Source organism: Podarcis raffonei, chromosome 12 (assembly GCF_027172205.1).
Source record: "Podarcis raffonei isolate rPodRaf1 chromosome 12, rPodRaf1.pri, whole genome shotgun sequence".
Taxonomy (NCBI): Eukaryota; Metazoa; Chordata; class Lepidosauria; order Squamata; family Lacertidae; genus Podarcis; species Podarcis raffonei.
Genome location: NC_070613.1, coordinates 36697912 through 36721293, shown reverse-complemented (window position 1 = coordinate 36721293; position 23382 = coordinate 36697912). Strand labels below are relative to the sequence as shown.

The 23382-nt window shown below is 45.1% G+C and overlaps 3 protein-coding genes across 3 annotated transcripts in view; all 3 read left to right on the top strand.

The window, feature by feature from the left end:
• Window positions 1–23382, top strand: part of HOXA3 (homeobox A3) — a 52031-nt gene that overhangs the window by 806 nt on the left and 27843 nt on the right. The gene's annotated exons all lie outside the window — the stretch shown is intronic.
• HOXA6 (homeobox A6) lies at window positions 2896–6294 on the top strand. Its single transcript, XM_053410468.1, has 2 exons — window positions 2896–4159; window positions 5833–6294. The coding sequence occupies exons 1-2, from the start codon at window positions 3709–3711 to the stop codon at window positions 6087–6089; spliced, it is 708 nt and encodes a 235-aa protein (XP_053266443.1). The 5' UTR covers window positions 2896–3708; the 3' UTR covers window positions 6090–6294.
• On the top strand, window positions 6500–11876 carry HOXA5 (homeobox A5). The gene is made up of 2 exons (XM_053410467.1): window positions 6500–9320; window positions 10500–11876. Exons 1-2 carry the CDS (start codon window positions 8633–8635, stop codon window positions 10748–10750), a joined length of 939 nt encoding a protein of 312 aa, XP_053266442.1. The 5' UTR covers window positions 6500–8632; the 3' UTR covers window positions 10751–11876.

Genomic DNA, 23382 nt, shown 5'->3' with positions numbered 1-23382 from the left:
GGGGAGTGTTTGTGTGGATGTGAGAGAAAAACAGGTTAATGAAATAATAGAAAATTATCCTCAAAATTGGTATAGGTGGAGGGATGTGGTGAATCAATATTTTCGTAAGGGTATGTAATTTTGTGTGATGCGCCCATTTTGTGTCGTCTCCTTAAAATGGTTTTCTGGGAGGAAAATATTTCGGATTGCATATCTTCAAATATTCATTTCAGTTGTTAAAGATGAGAAGCAATTATCTTATGTGTTCAGAACGATGGGTGTCCCCCCCCCCCACTTCTCCGAGCTGATAAAGAATTACGTGTGCATTGCATTGCAGTATCTGGCTGACTGCAACCGCAGTGAATGTCGGATTATTTATCGCCAAGCGGAGTGTACTCAGTGCTGCCACTGTGTGGTTGAAGGTGGTACTGGACGCAGAGTGAGCTGGGGCAACCGCCAGTATCACACACACACACACACACACACACACACACATATCCAAACACACACACACACACCCGCAGAACGTAGCGGGTGGTTCTCCATTGGAAAACTCTATTTGTAAAAAATCGGCCTTCAGTTGCCCACCTCAAGCCGTATCGCTTTAAGGATTCTTTTTCCGCGAGAGCTTAAAAAATTTACGTGGCAGACGGGATTTGAAGGGGACACCCCGGAAAGATATTGTTGTTGAACTGAATGTTTTGGCGTGGTGAATTGGAAGGACCAGGAAGGGCTACTAACACGTCCAGTCTAAACAATAGCTGGGATTGCGAGAACTGTTTGGATTAGCGGCTGTTAGCTAAATGTTGCTTTCTGTTACATCTCTGAACCTAAGAAGGATTTGCAAGTGGATTTATACCTTAGGGAAACGGAGCTTTTAAGCTTAAGAGGGTAACTGCCCCCCCGCACCTGTATTCTAACTTTGTTTGACTTATGGCTTCGATTGAATGAAAGCCCGAGAGCAAAGAGGGTGGATGGGGGAAATCGTCGCACTGTTAAACGGGTAGTCACACATTTTAAATCGATGGGTACTGCTATATTTTATTTTTTTAAAAAAAAAAGTTTTGGAGTTTTGCATGTTTTCTTTTAAACGGGGCCACTCCAGCTGTTTACCTTGCTTGGGTTAGGAATGTGTCTCCGGGAGCTTGTCTGGGTTCATTTGAGAAGCTGCAGTCTATGGCAAGGCTTCTGCTTAGCAGATGTGGGTCTCGGAACCTCTAGGTGGGGAGGGGCGACTTTTCTACTAGCAGATCTTTATATATATATATATATATATTTGTACATTGGACTGCAACCATGACATTATTATTATTATTATTATTATTATTATTATTATTATTATTACATTGCATATTGCTAAATAACCTCGTTAAGAGACCTGGTGAGCGTTGCATGCACTTTTCTACTTTAAATTCTGCTTTATTTGGTTCTTTGTGATAAAAGAAAAATGAGGGAGATTCCTTCCTTATATTGCGCTGAATTTACAGACACTTCCCTACAGTTTATATTTTTCCTGGCTGCTGGTCTTTGCAGGATGATTTGAGAGTGGCATTTTGGTTCATTAAAACTGATGGGAAGGGAAACCTTAGCACAACTTCCAGAAAATATTAATAGAGAGTGAATAAATGTTTTACCTGTTCTTCAACCGTATGAAGTTTCGCACTTTCGAGTGCCTTGTGCATCCTGACGTTATATATCTGCACTGTAAAAATGTTTGAAACGTGATTTACTCATTTTTTGTTGTTCTCGGCGAATGGTCAGCTTCCTGTTCCTCTGCTTCTGAGCTCTCCCACCTATACTATCGATTGCATTTATAGGTAACCTTTTAGCAGGAAGATTGGGGAAGTCCTTTGAAAGCACTCGCCATTATTGGAGGTAATCGAGAGTTGCCTGTGAAACCCCGATGAGGGGCGCAAACAATGCACACGGTGGGGAGACGTTTTAACTTACTGCTGTTTTATAGATCCCGTAATGGGACTCCGGAAATGAAACAAACCAGATTGCAACTGGGACAAAGCTCACGGCTTTCAAGCCAATTGAGGGATAGTTTTTAAAGCGCCCATTCAAAATCCCGAGTCTGTGGAGGGAAGTGTAAATCGCTACCCAGGCAATTGGCACAGAAAACATTTTGTGGGCCTCTGCCCTAAAGACACTTTACTTGGGACCAAAGTCCTAATGGGCTGGGGGGGGACTTACTTCTGAGTAAACGTGCTTAGAAATGAATCAAATGTATTAAAAGCGTGGATCTATCAGATGTTAGCATTAGCACCTTTGCTACCTTAGGCCTAGGCGTACCGCCTTCTTTTCATTACCCTAAAATTTCCACCACGTTTGTGGGGGAGGGATTACAGTGTGGTGCTTGCTAGGTGATGTCTGGGGGAGTCCACAACAGACAGGTTAAATATAAATATGAAGAGGGGCAGCCCCACCACCCAAAGTACTGGCTATAAAGGGCATTTGTGCAGAGTTCGCCATGACGGGTTTCCCCTCTGCCTGCCAGACTGAGACAAAAACAAGGACTAAAGCTGCGGATATATTCCTTGACGAGTTAAAAAATGTCAACATGAAAAACAAGCCGTTCCTTGCCGGAATGATTCAGCCTTTTCAAAGCTTCTGATGTCGTATCCTCAGCTACTTTCGAGAGGATTCCTTTGCCAAAAACAATAAGAAAAAAAACCACCACCCACTGCCAACACACAATAACAACCACGTCGAGACATCCTCACTTCTTTCCTGCTTTCCGAATTACTATTAAAATTGTCTGGGTCAAGCTTATCAGGCGAGATTCTTTTCCTCAGCTACCAAGAGGCTCAAAGAAGAAGAATTATTGCAGAGAGACTTATCTGCCTGCGCGTGTTTTCTTACTAACCAAATAAAACTAGGCTTAGCTGTATTCGATATTATTATTACTATTATTATTAATTATTATTATTATTACCTGAATCGAAACCTTTTGGGAAGCCTTGTATGACTAAGCTTATTCTCCCTGACCCACCCCGGACTAGGAATATGTGAAAATAATGGAAGCTTTTAATTGAGGTGGTTTCTTTTTAATCCGGTCAGTGAGCAAAAGTCCCCGTTTTCGAACTTGTTTGACATTTTCTTATTATATTTTTAAAATTCTTAGATACCACATAAATCAACCAACCGGCTGCCTTGCTTTCATCTTCCGGCGAGGGGGGAGGCTGAGGGGTCCTGGCGGGAGAGTCAATGGGGAGGGGGCAATGGGGAGTTTCCTGGGTGCTGGTTCATAACGCCTTCAGTCTAGACACCCTAACTTTGCAGAGGTGCCTCTTTTGCTTACAGATGCCAGCGGGGCTGTGCTCTGGGTGTCTACAATCACCTTGATTTATTTATCTATACAACAACACACACACACACACACAGCCAATTCCTCTCTAGCCGTCCCCCCGCCTCCAGCTTTTTGGCACAGCGGACGATAACCGCTGTTTCCAAGTTGCCATCCATCTGCCGGGCTCCGGCGGCGGCTGAGATACGGCGGCTGGGGGGTGTTGTTTGTAACTTTGCTGGTTCGGTGGCGGCGGGTCCCAGGGGAGAAGGGCCCTCCGCCGCTCTCTCATTGGTCGCCGAGCCATCAGCTGGTGCTATTTGCTGCTGTCGCTTTTGGCGCTCGGCCATCCAGAAACAAACCACTTCGATGACTACTAATAGTTATAGCCAGATGTACTAATACACAACAAATCACGGTCCGGGATCTGGGGAGCGTCAATGAGTTCCTATTTTGTGAATCCCACTTTCCCGGGGAGCCTGCCTAATGGGCAGGAGTCGTTCCTCGGGCAGATCCCCATCTACCCAGCTGGGTACGAGGCTCTGAGGCACTTCCCAGCCTCTTATGGGGCCGGCAGCCTGCAGGACAAGAGCTACTCCTCACCTTGCTTCTATCAACAGTCCACCAACACGGTCATCGCCTGCAACCGGGCATCCTATGACTATGGAGCCTCCTGCTTCTATCCAGACAAGGACTTGGGCGGCGCCTCCTCGCCCTCCGGCAGTGGCAAGCAAAGGGCCGGCCACCCTGGGGACTATCTGCCCTGCTTTGCTTCTGACCAGCAGTACAAGCCCGAGAGCGGGCCGGCCAAAATCCTAAACGAGGAAGGAAGCGACCGGAAGTACAGCAGCCCTGTTTATCCTTGGATGCAAAGGATGAACTCGTGCGCTGGTAAGTCACAGGGATGCCAGCAAGACTCAAGGGGGGCGGGCGGGCGAGAGAGGGTGAAAGTGAAGGTGAGGGGGGAGAGAGATAAAGGGCTTTGGGGGAGGATGGAGGAATACGAGAGGGTTTTTTTGCAGGGGGGGCGGGAAGCTGGATCTATGAAGACCAGTGTCACCTGCAAGCAAGTGGGTAGACTGAGATTCCTCTCCAGGTTCTTCTCTATCCTGACACTTTGCTGGGCGGGGTGGGGTGGGGTGGGGTGGGGGGGCTACTTTGAAGAAGTATGCATTTATTTATTTTTTTAAAGGAAAGGTCGCCTAAAGTCTGAGTCAGCAGATAAAGGTTGCAATGCCCAGTCATACCTGAGAGCCAGTTCGGTATAAAGTACTAAGATCTGGTGCTCGTTGTAGGCTTGGGTGGTGGTTACTGCTGCTACTAGTACGAAATACTCATGATTAAAAGAAGCCCGCTTCCCTGAGAGCCAGAGACTGATGCGGAGGAATATGCCCTCTGTATTGACTGCTCAATATATTTGCAAGACAGATCCTCTCTTCCCCCTCCCTTCACCCACTCATTAGTGTGTAAGTATTAGCTACTGAATGCACGTTTTCCAGTAATATGTGCACGCACACAAATCATCTACTGGGGGCGGAGGAGGTGGGAAGAGAGGAAACTTGATCAATGGCCAAATTCCCATTGATTTCAATGGATCAGAATTTCATCCTTTGCCCCTCTTAAAGGGAAAGAGAAAAGCCATGCAAAATTTAAAGTCCACGACGCATTTTTATTCAGGTTTTTCCTACATAAGTTTACCTTCTCCGTTGTGAGTTTGTTTCTTTTGGGGGCACCACACTGCAGTAAATATGAGGTGGGGGCTTGTTGCTTTAAGAATGCATATTAGGATTTATTTCTTTGTAATTATACTTCGTTTCTAGGCTGTCATCCTAAGAGCACTTGCTTGGAAGTAGGCTTTACTGAAATCAAGGGCCTTGCAAATAAATGAGCTCAGGAACTGGTATCTGTTGCTTTAATTATTATGAAAGGTCGTGGTCCAGACAAAATTAAGCACTTTCAGGTCGCACTTATTTTAATTAGAGCAGAGTTAAGGACGTGCGCCTGCTCGAGTATGCCTCTGAAAACTAATGGAACTGCTTAACTTTGTCCGGATCCTGCCCAGGTACCCTATCGGCGTGATCTTAGGCATGTTCACTTTTAAGTAGGTTCTGTTGAGTTCAGTGGGATTTACTCCCAGGTAGATGGGTATAGGATTACAGCCTGAGTTTTTGCCGACGCCACAGCGAGATAGAAATGTCACACACCCCACACAGAGTCAGTCACAGCGTGTGCATATGTGCCCGTTTGCGTGCCATATGAGGGTATTTTCTGCGTGTTGAGCGCGGAATTTTAGCCCCGACGTCAATACGAACATTCGCTTCCTAAAGTTATGTTACCAACTAGATATCCCTGGGAAATATTTAACCCGGGAAACGTTGAGGAAGGGACTGAACTTTCCCCACGCATCTCCTTATATCTTCCTATGCAAGGATATGGGCTGGGGGTGGGGGAGAAAGGGGGGGGGACACACACACACCAGCGCAGCTCGAAGCAGTTTTCCTCCATTGTTAACAGAAAGCACGAAGGCCTCTCCAACTGAGACCATCTTGTCTTTCCTTCCATAGGTGCAGTATACGGAACGCACGGCAGACGGGGCAGGCAGACCTACACCAGATACCAGACCTTAGAGTTAGAGAAGGAATTTCACTATAACAGATATTTAACCAGGAGGCGACGGATTGAGATAGCGAACGCTCTCTGCCTCACTGAGCGGCAGATTAAAATCTGGTTTCAAAACAGGAGGATGAAATGGAAAAAAGAAAGCAAACTCATCAATTCCACCCAGCCGGGAGAAGAAACAGAGGAAAAGTCAGGGGAGTAAAGCAATGCTTACAACGAGGCGGGGGGGGGGGTGTGGAGTTGCCACCATATCCTCTCATTAGTTGCTCTTTACATCGCCCCTTTCCCCTCCCCTCTTATGTTCCTCCAGGAATATATATATATATATAGATATAATTCGTATTGTAATGGTTCTGACGACTTTCAAAGGCTTGATTAAAATATATACCTATTTATAGATATCTATATATATTTGCAATTAACTGTGAATTTCTGGATCGGTAGGATAAATGGACATGGAAGGGAGTGGTGTACATAGTCAGGTCTCCAAAGTGTAGGTTAGGATATGCTTCAGATGGTATCAAGATTCTTTTAAAAAAAACAACCCCACACCAATCAAACTTTGAAGTGGAGCATCGGTGTTAATATGAAAGACTGGAAATTGGTGGACAAAAAAAGGGGGAGCGGCGGTCGCTTGCTCAGAGGGAAACCTCCATATTCTAGGACGGCCAGAGATGTACAGGCGTCTTATTTATGTCTTTGCTGCTAACTCGGGATAGATTGGTGCCATTGTTCGTCTCCTTTTCACCTCAGACCTGAGCCCATTCATTCGGATTTTTTTAAAAAATACAAAACAAAAAATAAAAAGACTCCATGATTAAAGTTGCCACTATGGCGACTTTATGTCACCGAAATATTACAGTACAGATTAGGAAAAGCGTGTTTCCTTGTACATATGATTGAAATATATAGTTAGGATCCCACCCCACAAAAAAAAAAATAGGGAAAGGGGAAATTTCAATAATGAGATTAAACGTTTTTCTGTTGTTGTTTTTTTAAATACAGCCTTGAAGTGTTGATGAACCGCTATGGATGTTTCAAAATGGCCACATATTTGCGTACTGTTTTGTTTTAATTAGCAAAAGCCTGCATTAAAAAAAAAAACCACAAAGCTCAAAATACTGTAATTAAAAGCACAACAAGTGAAGGGAGAAATATCTCCAGGCAGGCAGAGATGGGTAGAGTTCGAATTAGAGGAATGTGTGTGTGTGTGTGTGTGTGTGTGTACACACACGTATATGCACGCTCATAAACACAACTTGACTATCGAGGGTAACTTTGATTTCTGAGTACTGTTGAAGGAGCAGGCAGAATACTGAATCGTGGCTGTTTCCCCAACCCCCCCATCACATTTGGTTAAATTTCTAAACAACGACAGTAAATTATGATGGTGATGGAAGCAAAGTCGAAATGTAGCTACTATTCTATGCTTTCATTGAGAATGTGTGGAAGAAGGATCCGGCGCAAGCACGGTTTGCTTTAAATAACAGTGACAGTGAAAATGTGTTTTTATATATGCGATTAAGTGTGTTTGGCGTCCTCTGTGTATATGTGGAAATGCAAAGGTCTTTTTCGATACTATGAAAAGTGTACTTTTTGGGAAATGACTCTGAATACGAATAAAAGTGAAATAGTGAAAACCTACCCCTCAAAAGATCATCGCCATTATATATATAATATGTTGTTGTGAAATTGGGTGGGGGAGGGAGAGAATATGCCATGGTGTCATAAAATGATACTGGGGTTTGCTTGCTTTTAGTTCCAGGCTGTTTAAAAGAGGCTTAGAGAACAGCTCAGCTGAAGGAAATTTTGAAATCGGCACTGATCTTTAAAAATACACAGCGATCGATCCCCAGCAACCCCTTTTATCCTGGTTTTTCAAGCGCCTGAGAAAAAAGGACACCATAGTAATTGTTGCTAGAATGTTGGGGTTTATTGCTTTCCTCTAATTGGCTTCAATAATAATTAGTCTTTTCCCTTCCTCCCGCAAAAGAAATCCCTATATATATGTGTGTGTGGCTCTCTCTATTTATATAGCTATTCTTTGTAAAGAATCTCTAGCAGAATGGGGGATGTTAGAAAATAATAAAGGAATGTGCAAGATTAAAAGGAATCTTATTGAAAAGGAAAGGTTGAATATATTATTTCTCCCCTATGCTTCTGAATTCTTGCTGGTTTTCTGATCTGGAGCCGATAGCCCTTAAAAATTGGTCCATACTAATGGAACTGTGTGAAAGATGCCATAATTTTGCTATAATGGGCTGTAACCTCGATTCGACCCCAGACTTGCGAGTAAGCCCCTGGCTGGGCCGGAGGGGGGGGTTGTTGCGGAGGTGAAGATCCCGCTTTCCTCCAGAGGGTGGCGCACGAGGCCGACTGACAGTCGCGAGCTGGCGGCCGGGTGCGCGCGCCGGCGCGCGCGCCCCAGCCCTTCCAGCATCCACCCAAACTCCCCCATTTAGTGCACGAGTTTACCTCTAGAGGTCATCAGGCAGGATTTACGACTGGACAACAAAAGCACGTGATATGAAGCCGTACCCCATATTTGGGTGCCTACGTAGGAGGGAACCAAGTACATGTCCCAGTCATTTCCATAATTCATCATAAATTGTGCTAGGGTGCTATAGACGCACCAAAAAACGAAGCAAAGAGCCACAAATCAAGCCCCCCGATCAAAAAAAAAAGCAACAAAAAAATCCCAACCAACAACAACAACAAAAAAATCATCATCAACAAAAAAAACAAATGAGCTCTTATTTTGTAAACTCATTTTGCGGTCGCTATCCAAATGGCCCGGACTACCCGTTACATAATTATGGAGATCCCAGTGCCGTGAGCGAGCAATTCAGGGACTCCGCCAGCATGCATTCCGGCAGGTACGGCGGCGGCGGCGGCGGCGGCGGAGGCTACGGCTACAATGGCATGGACCTCAGCGTCGGCCGCTCGGCTTCCAGCCACTTTGGGGCAGGGGGCCCCTCGGAGAGGGCTCGCAGCAGCTACCCCGCCAGCGCTGCCCCCGAGGCCAGGTACGCCAGCCGGGCGGCGGCGGGGGCCACGGGGGCCACTCACTCGCCTCCGCCTGACCCTCTGCCCTGCGCCGCCGCCGCTGCCGTTGCGGCCACCTCGCCTGTCAGCGGCGACGCTCATCACGGCGGCAGCGTGAAAAACTCCACGGCCAACTCGAGCAGCACTTCGTCCACTTCCAGCAGCGGCGCCAGCAGCAGCAGCACCAGCGCCAGCAGCAGCGCCAGCAGCACGGGCAACAACCCCCACCACCTAGGCAGAGAAGGGCTCAGCACGTCGCCAGGCACCGAGGAGGACGCCCCGGCCAGCAGCGAGCAGGCGAATCCCCAGCAGAACGACCAAAGCACAGCTCCACAGCCGCCCCAGCCCCAGATCTACCCCTGGATGAGAAAACTGCACATAAGCCATGGTAAAAAGCATGCCCGGATTACAATATCTATGTATGAGAGAGGGGTGGGGAGGGGGGGAGTGTGTGTCGAGGGAGAGAGAAGGTAGATTGTTTGCAAAAGAGGAAACGTGGTGGGCAAGAAATGTGCTTTCTCTTGCTCTCTGTGTTCCTCTGCCTGCTTGTCTGATCGTCTGGTCTATGCGGAGGAAATCCGCCCCCCAAACCCGGTCCCTCCTGGAAAAGGCAAGTGGGACTTTGGAGATCGGGGTAGGGTGAGCCAAGCTCTCTTTAATAACTCTTCTAAGTCTCCCGGACTGTGAGGTGTAATTGAAATTTGGGGGGAGGGGAGAGAGAGGGAAAGCGTGTGTGTGTGTGAGAGAGAGGGATCTTGAATAGTGCGTGTCAGTCCTTGTAATTTATGACGAGGACCGTCCAGTGAAAAACACCGTTACTAATTATATCAAAAAAGAAGTTGAGTAAATAATGTGTGTGGGGTGTGTGTGTGTGAGAGAGAGAGAGAGAGAGAGGGTGTGGGGGGGAAGATTTTTTTCTGGGAGGGAAGTAAGTCGAGGGAAAACTTAAGAGAGGAGGTTGGAGGGGGGCAATTGGGGGGGGTTAGTCCTGCAGTCCAGAGTGCACTTGAAAATTCTTCCCAGTGACTCCCAGATACAGTGTGTTCAGATCAGGAGTGGGACCAGAACTTCAGAGGGTGCTTGGTTTGGGTGTTTATGTTTGTGTAAAACTCTAGTAACAACTTCCCCAGGACCCTAAGCATACTGTCAGGAGGAAGTAAGTTCTCATGAAGCCAAATGGTTTTGTTTTCTTTTACTTCCGAGTAGTAATATGTTAAGGATCGGGGTGCAGAAGGGAGCTGCCACCCTGTCTTCCCCAGATTAAATAAAATTCCTCAGAAGAGGCAAAGGGGAGGCTGCTCAAATTCAGAGCCCGGGATATTATTTGAGGGAAGGGGAGAAGAGATAGATGCGGGTGGGGAGAGAGAGAGAGAGAGAGAGAGAGAGAGAGAGAGAGGAGAAGGAGCTACTTGTTGATCATTTTCTCCCAACTTAATGCCCATACCAAACAGAGAAGGAAATCAGGGAGAGGAAGATTGGAGAGGAAGGATCCGGGGTGGCGGCGGTGGGACGTCTCCTCTTGCCAAAGGTCTAAACCGTGTCCTCCCCTTTCTATTTTTTGTTGCAGACAACATAGGGGGTCCCGAAGGGAAAAGGGCTCGGACTGCTTACACCCGCTACCAGACCCTGGAGCTGGAGAAAGAGTTTCACTTCAATAGATACCTGACCCGCAGGCGGAGGATTGAAATAGCGCACGCTCTTTGCCTCTCAGAGAGACAGATCAAGATCTGGTTCCAAAACAGGCGCATGAAATGGAAAAAGGATAACAAGCTGAAGAGTATGAGCATGGCAGCGGCGGGAGGAGCCTTCCGCCCTTAAGAGGAAAACCCCCCGGCCCTGAAGCTGCTGCTGCTGCTGCTCCGTCTCCTTCTTCCTTCCCCGGAAGAAAACAAAACAAAAAAACCCGAGTAACTGAGCAGTATTATAATTGAGCTGACCCTGCGTGGAATGTCAGTAGCCTCTTCCCGCTCCTGCTCTCCTTCTGCCCCTCGTTCTGTAGACCACATTGACTTGCTCCAACTTCTCTGGGAGGCTGAAGATTCCCTCGCCCATCGTTTCATCCTGAGCCTGTTTTAATTGAGCCCCCCACCCCGCCCCCGCCCGCGTCTCTCTCTTCCTCTCTCTCTCTCTAGCGCGTGTTACGAGTAGATCTGCTTCCCGTGCATTTTATGTCTTGAATGGCTTTTGTCTTGAAGGGGTGGGGGGGACAATGTAGATGTTTTAACTTATTTATATGAAGCGAGTGGTGTTACTTGAAGTAACTGTAAAGTGGGAGGGGGGAACCGAGGGGGGGGGGAAAGACACCCTAGACAAACACAAAAGTAAAGGAGGACGATCTGTTCCCTCGTTCGCTTCCCCCTCAACTCCGTCCCTTCTGGCTCCCCTACAAGTCCTGTTTGACTCCCAATGTTCTCTCTCTGTGTGTGTTGCACTCGCTGTGCTTTGCTGTGCATGTGTGTTCAAAACGTGTCAGTGTCTGTATAGCTCCAAGCTGTGGCCGAGATTTCCGATCAGAAACGACCTATCTTATTTCCCTGTGTCCATTAATGGCTGTTGTAGAGGTGAATATGACGAAATACAAAAACGGAACGTGTCCTAACGTGTAGTGAATAGTGAATCTGTGACGAAAACTGTGATTCCAGACAGTATGTCCTTTGCTTGTGCCTTTGTATATGACTCTCTTTGCACGAAGTCTTAGAAGTGGCTTTTTTATTAAGCGCAGCTTCAGTAACGTATTTCCCACCCCCTCTTCTCTCTTATAGCTTCCTTCCTTTCTTTTGGTGGACAAAGTTACACATAGAGTCAAAGTATGGCTGTTTGAGCAAACAATAATAATAATAATAATAATAATAGCAGCAACAACAACAATAATGTGATCGGCTTTTGAAAAGAAACTGTTTTTTTTTAATAACTGACTGGAAAAAAAATAAACTTTCTATTGTAAGGGTTTCCCCCTTTTCTTTCTTCCCCATCGAACCCCCGGTTTTTGTTTTTGTTTTTACTTCTGCGGGTAGTTTGGTTTCTACCCTAACGGAGGTGCCCTCAGCTTCATCACTCTAACTAGAGCAAAGTTGGAGAAGGACCTAACCCAAATTCAAAGTAGATGCAGACACGATTGCCCCAGATCCCTTGGAATTGTAAAGTTATTCTTTGGATGGCGGGCTCACAATAACAGACCCTCAGCCAACTCCTTGTCTTGGAAAGTGGGGTGGGAGGGAGAAGGAATGCCCCAAACTTCTGCTCTTTCTTGGCTGGGGAGGAAAAAAAGAAGAAGACGACGACTGTCCTTTCTTCAACAACATTATCATCTCCAGAACCTGCTTTATACTATCTCCATCGGTTCATCCTCATAAGTTAAAGAAAGCTAGACCTGCCAGAAAGGTCTTGCATCTGTGAGCACCAGTCCAACATGGGGGGGGGGAAGTATTTAAATAAACCAGATACACCCACCTTCTTATTCTGCACTCTTAAAAAAAGGTATTGGGGAAGGATTTTGTGGCTGTTGTTGCGCGGGTGGGGATAAATTCCACCCTTCGACATAACAGTTATTTATTTATTTATTTTCGCTACAGCTACTCTTTTTTTGCTAGGAAATGTAACGTTACTTACCCTCACCAGGGCTTGAATGGTTAACTCTCCCGAGCTTCTAAGCGCAACTAAAGCTTTGCACATTTACAGACGGCTTTACATTGATGCCTTCCCTTAAAAGTTATAAAACAGTAAACTTTATAAGCCCCAGTTCCGGCTATATGACATTTGGGTGCCAAATGAATAGGGTTTTGTCTATGAATTAGATCGTAAAATCATCCATAGCACAGACAGATAGGCTCACTGGCTATAAAAAGTCACGTGGTGCCATTAAAGTAAGTTTTATGGTTTTGGGGAGTTGTCATCCAACATTATATACCACATAACATATAATCACACTGACGATGGACTTCATTTGACTCTTTTGCAGGCTACGTGCGCCTCCTGGCCATTCAAATTGTCAGGTTTAGGTACAGAAGTATCCATTCCCCCAAGTTCTCAAATACTCTCTGAAAAAATGGCTCATTGCAAGCTAAGGTAAGTTGCGTGCACAAGTTGCTTAAGTTTATTTGTACAGTGAAGAGCTCGCCTGTCGTTGCCTGGCTCCTTCTTAACGCTGCCCCGTTGATTCGGACGGGAAGAAATAATATTAGAAAGGCGCAGGTTACAGTGGGTGGGGGGCCGTTGTCCCTCCTCCCCATATTCTATCTAACCTCTCCTTTTTAAAATTTTATCCGTCAAATCCAGGCAAACCACAATAAGCGACTTTGGCAGAGATGGATTTTGAGGCCTAACTTTAATTACTTTGACTACGGCAAATGATAATGACTTCCTTTGCTTCAGGAACTTTTCCGTGCCCAGTGATTTTGTTTATTGAGGGGGCAGAGAGTCCGCAGGCGATTTTTTTTCAAAAAAATATATTTTAATGAAAGGAACATAGATCTGGCTATATCTGTAGACTGGGCATCCCTGTCTTTGCGGGGCGGGATGTGTGTGGAATTGACGCAGTCGTAGGTTTTCCAAGGTAAGTTTTCCAACTTATCGTCTCTAAAAGACAAGGAAGGTGCGCTCCAAGTCTGACTTTTTACGTGGTTAAGGTTCTTTGAGACTTATCTCTCCTCCATAATTACCCCTACGTACCTCCATCTCTCTCGTGTGTCCCTCTCTGTGTGTACATAGAGTGTATATATACGCAATTTACACCCTTACCGTAGATTCCCCACAACCCCAGTGTCTTCATTTCCCGCTGGTTCCTTTATCCCTTCCCATGAAGGAACAAATTGTAACTTTTACAGGAGATTCTACGTGCCATTGGAGTGCTTGGAATTATGAAGGACAATACGCATAGGTTTATAGGCGATAGTAAATAACCCCATTTATATAGATATCCGTATATATATCTACATACACACATTACTGGCTGGGAACTGCAGGGTAGGCCTCAGCTGCCTGTTTATTTCAACATTCTTTTTTTCTATTTAAGTAGACTCTTCTCACTAGAGTGTGATTACTCAGCAATAAACTTTATGACCGGATTCAACTTTAAGTCTTTGAATTTCCAGGGTTGAAAGAGAGCGTGAAAGAGCATCCCTTTTTCCACTGCCCTTCTTCTTTTTGTTTTGTTTTGTTATTTCCTTTTCTTTCTTCTCAGCTTCTTTGTACTGCCAGAGCCAAATCCTGGAAATCTTTGCTCACACGAGCAGCTTTTAAGTCTTATCAGTTGTATCTTTGGAGCGCCTTGTAGCTAAAAGCCATGCAGGTGACTAAGAATTGGCAAGATAGGACCCTACTCTTTTTGAAAAAGAAAGTAAGAGGGGCTCATACGTTGAGGTGACCCCACGTGAGGTTTGAAACGATCTCACCCCAATTCCTGCCTTTTAAACAACAACAACAGATTGTTATCAGCGTGTGGGGTTCTAGAATATGCTTTTCCACTCTTATATCGCTTTGGACATCAGAGGAAAAGACAGTGTTGTCAGAAGATATAATAGCGTAATATAACATAAGCGTGCCCTGTCCTAGTGACTGTTTGGAAAGAGATATTCTGATGAAGGATCTTTTTTCTTGTGTATAGGTGGGTAATCTTAGAAGACTGAGAAACTTGCAGCAATAAGTGAATATATAGTTTAAGACTTCAAATATTTTTTTATACATTTCCCTGAATACAGATGGATACGCTAGCAATGCAATAAACTGGGTGGGGAGGAGCAGTTTTTAATTATACATTTAGTCCAAGCCTATGTGGCAGAATTAATCACACAGAACCGAATGCTAATAGTAGGTGGCATTTTCATGGTATTTACTTCCCTGCACCTTAAATAGTTAGCAATGCTATACACGTGTCTGAAACTATGACTAGATTTTTTTCAGTAGAAAAAAATAAGGATTTAAATATAATGCATATCTGCTAAATAGAAACAGATGGCTAAATTACAAATCCATAATCCAGTTAAGGGAAGGACCTGATTTTACACTTTTAAAAAAACAAAAAACATCCAACGGGACTATTGTTGGACTCCTAAAGTATTTACTGGGAAATTCGAGTCCAGGCTTTCAAGGGGATATTTCCCTCAGTGAAATATCACTGAAATCCAGGTGCTAATCTACTTCAGTTTACATGAACTGAACTTTAGCTTCTGTTTCCTAGTGAAAAACAAGGTACAGTTTAAGCTCATTCGGGGCTGGATGTGACCTCACCGTCTTGGCTGAGACCATCTGAAGGTTGTGGTCATTCTGCTCCATACCTAGGCAGAAGAAAATCGTACTGAAGTCTGTTGGATTTAATTCAAAAGAATTCAGGAATGGAGTAGGGAAATCCTGATGCCGTCTGATTTTGTAACTGGGGGAAAACAATTCATTGAGCTGAATGCTTATCTAGCGATCCAGCCTTCTGACTGCTAGTTGACTGAATGGATACTAGCCAGTGAAACACATACAGCTTTGTGAACAATGTCATTTAGGCTGCAATTCTATACTCACTTCCCTGGGAGTGAATCCCATTGAACTCAACGAGACTTTCTTCTGAGTAGGCAAAATTCCTCACGCACAAAAAACAAAACAAAACAAAAGCCAACCCCTAAACACAAGATGAATTCATTGAGCATGCGAATAACTATGGGAATTGTCACTATTTAAAAATATTTCTAGTTTTCTGTCATGCTACCTTGAAACACTCTACCGAATAACCTAGGCAAAACACATCCACACGAAACTCCGGAATGTAAAGCCCATTTTAAAATAATATTGTATGTGTATTTAGTGCAAGTATATCTGATGGTGATGACTGTCGTATCACTGTTACTTTCTTTGTCTGACAACTGTGTGGTTTATTTTACTTAAATTACCGCGAGCAATTCTGAACCTTAGAAGTACTTCGCTGGCCCAGATGTAAGCACCAGCGCCATTAAAGGTTAGACAAGGGTGTGTGTGTATATAGCAAGGGCGTCGGAAGACTTCACTTTCTTTAAAGCGTAAGATGGCTTTTCTAAGTCACATGATTCGATGGTTTGCGCGTGCCCCTCACTACAAAGCATCATGGGAAAATTATTAGTGGCGTTATCTTAACGAATTAATTTCCTTGTCTTCAAAAGAGTGAAATTGCAAGTGTTTTCTACCTTATCTGTCCAGCTTTCAGCATTACATTCTAATATTGAGAACATAAGCACTTGGATTGCATCTTTCCTGTACTCCCTATCTTTCTTCCCCTCTTTCATCTGATTTTCTGATCTGTATAATTCGGCCTTCGGGAGTTTTTTGTTCTTTCTATCCACTCTGATCACATAGCCTCTATTTTTCGCAGGCTTTGTTTTCACGATTCTCCAAAATCCTAGTAGTTTCCCTGGCGGCTAGCGTTTCTCCGAAACAGCTCCTCCACAATCACAGGGCTGTATGGTTTGCATATTGGACGCAAACAATGCACTGTGATCTCAGAGAGAAAGACACCATGTTTTCCAAAGGGCGTCTCTTTCCTGGGAGCCTGTCCCCTTCTTTTCCTTCTCCACATAACCCTCTGAAATGGGCTTTTCAATAATAATATTTGTTATGAAGGTTATTGGGTAATTATTGCAGTTTTTGTGAAACAGTCCTTGCTCGAGGTGAAGTCTGTCTCTGGATAATAAATGGCAGCCCTCGCAGTTCATTGCCAGGTTAAGTAAATGCAGAAACTAAGATAAATCTGCACACTCCAGAACTCGCCAGCAGAGCTCGCTTTAGACCAAGTTCACAGTCAACTTGCTTTCTCCGTGGGCAAGGCTTCTCGACTCCGTTGGATCAGGGTCTTTATTAAATAAATAAGATGGCACAATGGCCAGCCTGGATAAATTGCCCGGTCACTGCGCCCCACTTCGCATCCAGAATTTACACATCTACCATTGGAAAGCACATCGCTCCTTTCAGTATAATCTAGTTAATGTCCCACGCTGGTGTCTGGGCATTGCGTTTGATTTTGGAATTCGGTTTCAGTGTTGAAAGCCGTTGAGGCTGCTCTCTTTAAAAAAAACCCGGACAAACAGCCATGCAGAAACTGCATTCCCTTAAAATCTTAGCGAAAAGGGAAACAGTCAAGACTTGATGGCAACAAACAAGAGAGCTGGAGATTCTTTTAAGGAGATAGGAACTGCTCCGCTTTTGTATATCTCTGTGGTTAGGGCGTAACAACTCTAGGTCAAAAAGTTGAGGGTCAAAAGTTTACGTTGTGCGCCACTCTTAGTCATGCGCCCAGACAGAGTTTGATGTCAATGTTATAGCCAAGATCTTGACTATCAACACAAAAGATAAAATAGCTTTGAGTTAGGCGTGTATCATAGTATGGACTCCAGGTGAACTCTAGTGGTTGAATGACCTCAATTACCGAGGAAAGGATAGAAAATCCCTCTTTTCAAAGAGTAATGCACGTTGTATTTCATCTTGAATTATCAACCACATTTCCCCCATTGAATATCGTTGGCTGGCAGATGCATCAGGTGAATGCGGGCGCACATTCCTCCCCCCCCCCCCCGCAACTGCGCATACACGCACCACCACCAATGCATTTTAAAGGTTCGTGCGAGTCCCATCAGAGTCCATCGGAAATTTCCATTGGATTTTAATAGTTCTGAATCTCAGCGAAGTGGACTCTTGTTCACAGAAGCGTACGCCATAGTACAATTGTCTGGCTTTTAAGTGCCACAATACTCTGTGTTTTGTGTGTGTGTGTGTGTGTGTGTGTGTTGTTCGGCTTTGCTACAACAGACTAACACAGCTAGCCCTCTCAAAAAGGCTCAATGAGGTGCCAGTTGAGTTCTTAACTGCCCAGTGGGTACCAGAAGACTGCCCGCTGGGTGATAGCAATATCTGAGGAAACGAGTAGACTGAGATGACCATCTCACTGCCGCATCCCGCAGGAGTATAAAATACAAGCATGACAATACTGGAGAAGTCCAGATATGCTGTCTTTCTGAGTTAAGGAATGACCCTAAGCAAATTACATGCCCCCCACCTCATCCTTTAGGGTTATACGTTTAATAAGAAATATATAGCTTCACCCTTTTGGCCGCCATATTTAGCCACAATGAAGCTTTATTTTTTTCCTTCTTTTTTTTCAAAGCGTGTTTGTATCTGAATAACTATTTATTTCAAATAGGGAAGTAGGGATTATTTATTTAGCTATGAGTAGGATTGCTTCCTGAGATGGATTTTCCGTTTTCACTGTGTTGCCAGGTGTTTTGTTTCTTTTGTGTATTTTTTTTTAAATCCGAGAAGGTGCGTTTTTCAGTCCTAAGAAATACAGAATATTTCCCAGAGATCCAGTGAGTGGTTTATTACTAAGCAAATACATAGGAGAGATTGCTCCTTTCAGAGGTGTCGAAACAGAGATAACGTGCAGGAGAAAGTAAGCAAGTTATTATTAGAAGGCTTTATCAATGCTTTGAAAATACACGAAGAACTAGGGAACACCTCCCCGTTCGACAAGAAATAGTTTTAATTATAAGGCGAGGACATTGGGCTTCCAGGAAATATACTTGCAATGTATTTTGGTTTTTCATCAGCGACCTTCTCTTGAAAATTATCTTGCAGCGTCCCCCGTCCCCCCGAGTCTCCTATATGTGCTTTTGCACTGAAATTACCATTGTAAGGTGGAGGGGGATGCTATTCACAACACACTGTTAAAAACACGCCTCTCCTATTTCGGTTTTGCCCTTGAAATACTGCATTGCCTATTTGGAAATTTAATTATAGGAAGCATGAACATTGCAAGGCGGAATGTTTGCCTAAACGTCCCTTTTATGTACAGAAGACCAGGGAGACTGTTTCGAAGACAACACTTCTTTGACTCCGCCTGTCCTGAAAAACTTGACTAAAAAAAATAGAGGGAGAAAAAAAAGAGAGAATAAGATCTCTGTGGAAAGCAGCAAAGCGAAACCTGGCTTTCTTTCCCAAGGACTCCTAGTGCCAATTTATTTTGCTTCCATTTAAGGTGGAATTTTGGGCGGGGGGTGGGAGTGGGGACAAGTTTTTTCAAATACAGAATATTTCCAGAAGGGCTTCAAAGTGCATCTGGAAGAAGTATTGCCTTCTAAAGTCGTTTTCTATTCATTCATTCATCTTTTTAAAAAGGTAAAAATAAAAACGACACAGTGGGCTTTTGTTGCTTTGATCGGAGTCCTACCTCTAGCGCAGCACAGACACTGGTACTTGGTGCGTAACATGACCTTTGAAAAGATTAGCCTTCTCAGCCTAAAATGTAGATGCCAATCGCCCCATCTTCCCCTTCTTTAGAATTGTGCTTATTTACGGTCCTGGACGACCAGGACCTCAAAGTCCAGTTGCTAAATACACACACACGTACACACACGAGTTAGATCCTTATAAATAAAATCACCAATATTTCGGAATGGTGGGGAAGGAGAACATCCCAACCTCTTGTCCCAAGAATGAACTCCATAGGAACTCCATCACACCATCCAGTTCCCTGGGAGGACCTTTTGCTGATGCAAAGGAAGTTTAGGATAAACGCAGCCGCTGCGTTATCACAACGTTTACATGTTTTCTCGCACGGCCGCCTTAAGATTCCTTCCCCATTTGCGAATAAGTGACCTGCCCAGAGTTTCTCTCTGCCCCTTGCTATTTTTTTTAAGACGCTCTTAAAGACCTCGGAAGGGGAAGAAAAAAAAAAACCCTAAGTCCAAGGCCGAGGTGAACTTCAGGTCAGCGCGTCTAACAAATATGAAAATGTCGCTTTGTGAAGGGCACGCCTTGTTATTTAACAAAGACTGTCAATGTGTAAGATTAATAAGAAACAAAATGCGCCCGGTGTCACTTTTCGGTCACTTTGAAACTTGGGGCAGGCTTGCATTCAAGAGTGAAAGCTGGGTTAAATATATTCAAAATGCCTCGAATCAAATTCAAGCCAGGCTGCCGGGTGTCGCTCTCCACCGCCACCCCGCCTCCCCCCCCGCCCGCGTCTCTATTGCTTTCTCGCTCCCTCTCTCCCTCCCAGGCGCGTGGGCAAGTTGGAAAGTTTAATTGCATAGATTATCTATAAAAGCGCAACCTAAGATTGCGATGCGCGCGCACACACATCTATATTTACACTCTGAACTTGCTAGTCGGGGTTGGCACTCTCCGCTTATCCATTTACTTGGTTTGCTCCAGTTCTGAGACCGGCTCCTGTTTCTTGGGAACCTCGGATTTATCTTGCCATCAACTTTCATTTCGGTCAATCTTCCACATTCTTCACTGGTTAGCTGCTAAACTTCAGCCTCCCCTGATCTGCGATGATGATGAGGTCTTGGTGCTGAAATCCCCCTCACTGAAATGTGTGTGGTTTAAAAAAAAAGATAGGCGATGCTCTGAAGCAGTTTCAGGAGGCCAGGGTTCAGGGTTCGGTGTAGGTTCGTTCCGGGATTTGCTCCGCGGAGCCATAAATCTCTGGAGGGAGCGGGAGGGGAGGCTGAACGTGGAAACCGCCGCATATGAGATAACAACTTGGTGGTCTTGGCTGGGCTCTTGTTTATGATATGTAAACCGCAAAGACGAGGAACAGGCCCATCTCTGCAGCCTGATAGAATCCCATGGAGGTGGGGGGGGGGGGAGAGAAACCCTGGCTGCTCCCGCAGCTGAGCAGCTTAGGTCACCTTGGAGATTTACAGCCCCAGCTCTAGAATCGTATTCATTGCTTGTTGCAACTGAGCAAAGGAGACACCCAGTGGAAAGCTGACCAGGGGGAAACAGACCAGGCTCTGAGATACAATCAGGAGAGCTAATATTAAACAGCCCCTGGGACGTTCTCCGAAGGTAATAATCAGCAGACAAAAAGAGAGAGAAGGTACCTGCTTTCCTTGTTTTGTTGTGGTTTCTTTTCTTTTTTGTTTTGTTTTGGGGGGAAAACCTGCGGTTTTGACGCCTGGTGGTTTTCTGGTATTTACTATCGCCCTCAGATGCAAGGGCACCGCTTTATCTCAAGGGAAATTGATAGTGTTTATGTCAGAGGTGCATCATGCAGTGTTTCTGTGCCAGAATCGCACCGTCCATTTCAGCGTGTGCGAGAAAAGGGGGAGGGAAAAGCGAAACAAAACCCTGCGCCTTTGCTTTAGCCGTTTAACACCAACCATGGGCTTAATTGTTGCTGTTTGTTGGTGGCAAAAGACCTCCCCAAAGGGGCAGCTTTGCATCCCGGTCTACTATTCCGTGAAACCATAAAACGGGACTGGATCCGGTTGTCATTCCTACAAATGTCACAGGCGCGCAATCAGCGTTAAAAAGCCAAGTGTTGGATCCTGCTATTTGACCTCCGCATTGTCTGCGAGTGTTTTACGGCCTGGCACTCGCCAGTGGCATCTATTTGCTTCCACAGTGTATGGTGCATTCGAGAAAGCTTTGCATACATAGAATATCCACTGGAGATGTACAAGGTGGGGTGGGGGTGGGGAGGGCTCTTGCCATTTCCAGGACGGAGGTATTTCCGATAGTATCTGGAAACCAGCGCTTTATTACTACTGCTACTACTACTACTACTACTACTACTATTGTTGTTATCGTGGAACGAGGTTTCAGCAGTTTAAGGGAGACGCACAGAGAAGAGGAAGGGAAATTCAACGAGAGCATAAAAACGGGACCTATTGAGCGCACTGACACACATTTATACACAAAGAATTGTAGCTGGTTAATCTAGATGCAATCGTCATCCACATGAGCGCTATGAGCGGTTGATACAACCGAAAAAGTCATCAGTCCACACTTCGAGTGAAATAATCACGATGAGAATGAAAACTCCTATTATATGGACCCTTTTCTTAAAACTAAACTGGTTCTTTGAGAAGAGGGCAGAGCAGCATTTTATCAAGTTCCAAATTCTTATTTTTTTAAACTAATATTAATATTATATTAAATGGGTGTGTCCCTAAAGACTCAAATATTAAAAACGAAGGTGGGTCACTAGACCTACCAAGCGGTTGAATTAATATATACTATAATAAAGGCTAGTTTAACGTCCAGATTTCAATTACCCCATAGGTCAGGCCATCGCCTCCTTTTCCTCCCTGTCTTGCAAACGGATCAATTTCCAGCAATAGTAACGCAAATCGAAGAGACTATTCACGACGCTCAACTGCAATGTTTACGGTACTTGTGAAAGATAACGGTGTATTCTGTTTTAAATAACCAATTCCTCTCCCTTTCTCGCTTTCTCAAAGGGAAATACTGTTTCCTGGGCACTAGATAGCTTTATTTATTTATTTATTTATTTAGGCACGTGAATGGGCTTAATTCTTGATCTTAACTGCCTCTCTAGTCTGCTGGAGGTTTTGATTAAAATCTATTCACCTTTAATAAAAAAAAAGTCTTTTTATATTGGCCTCTCTATTTAATGATATGCCCCCGCAGCTCCAAATTTGCCACGGGGTGGAAGATTTTAAAAATAATTAAATTATCGTAAAAGAGCAACATTTAAAAGCCCCCGGGAGGTATCAGAGAGAAACAAATAGCTAGTTGCAATTAGGTGGTCTCTGTTTTCATAGGATCGACTGGTCTCATTGATTGCGCTGCTACCGTCCAATCACTCATTGATGCCCCCGAAACCACGCGATCTCGGGTGCCCTTTTATGTCTCGGGAGGACACTGCGTTTCCTTTGCTTTCCATGACTTGGTAAGGGCTGGAGATACATAGAGCGAAACCGTACGCTGCGTTTGATGTTCGGTTTCAGATACATATACAATGCTTTGCTCACACTGTTGCTACTCACGGCCTGATGCTTGTGGTCAGAAATAGCACACATGCGCAAACTCCCAGCTTGCGTTCAGGAGGATATATTATTCCGGAATAAGGACTACCCTTGGTTCCCTCATCATGATAGCGCACAAGGACGTCTTCCGCGACACACACTTTTGGGCTGCCCCAGATCACTGCCTAAACCACCTTGACCCTAAGTAGCACATCGCTGTTTTAAGGGGTAACGACCGTGCGTGGTTAGTCTTAGGTGACCTAGCATGTCAAGCAAGGATCCCTCGCTGCTTTCACTGGGGAAACTCGCTCAAAGCAGCAGCCCCCTCGCCCACAGCTGCATGGCCCGGAGGCTTTCCTCTCGGCCTAATTCTCTAGTTAGGCCGCTTGCGCCGACTTCGGTTCTGACTGCCGCTGTCTGGAGCGCGCAGAAAGGAATCTCCAGCATCTCCTTGCCTCTGCCGCGAGAAAGGCAAGACAGGCAGGCAGGGACCGTCCTGGGCTTGTCCGCCAGCGTTTCATTTCCTGATCCGGGCTCTGCCAACCGCGTAGCAATTGGCCCTGCCGGTCAGGTGGTGGGGGTGGCACTGGTTTGTGTGTGTGTGTGTGTTTGCGCGCGCGTGTGTTCCAGGCTCTTGGGGTGGGAATTGGAAAGGAAGGGGGGAGCGGAGGCCCAAACTTTGGCAGCAGGCGCTTGACAACAGCAGCAAGGGGGGTTGGAGGA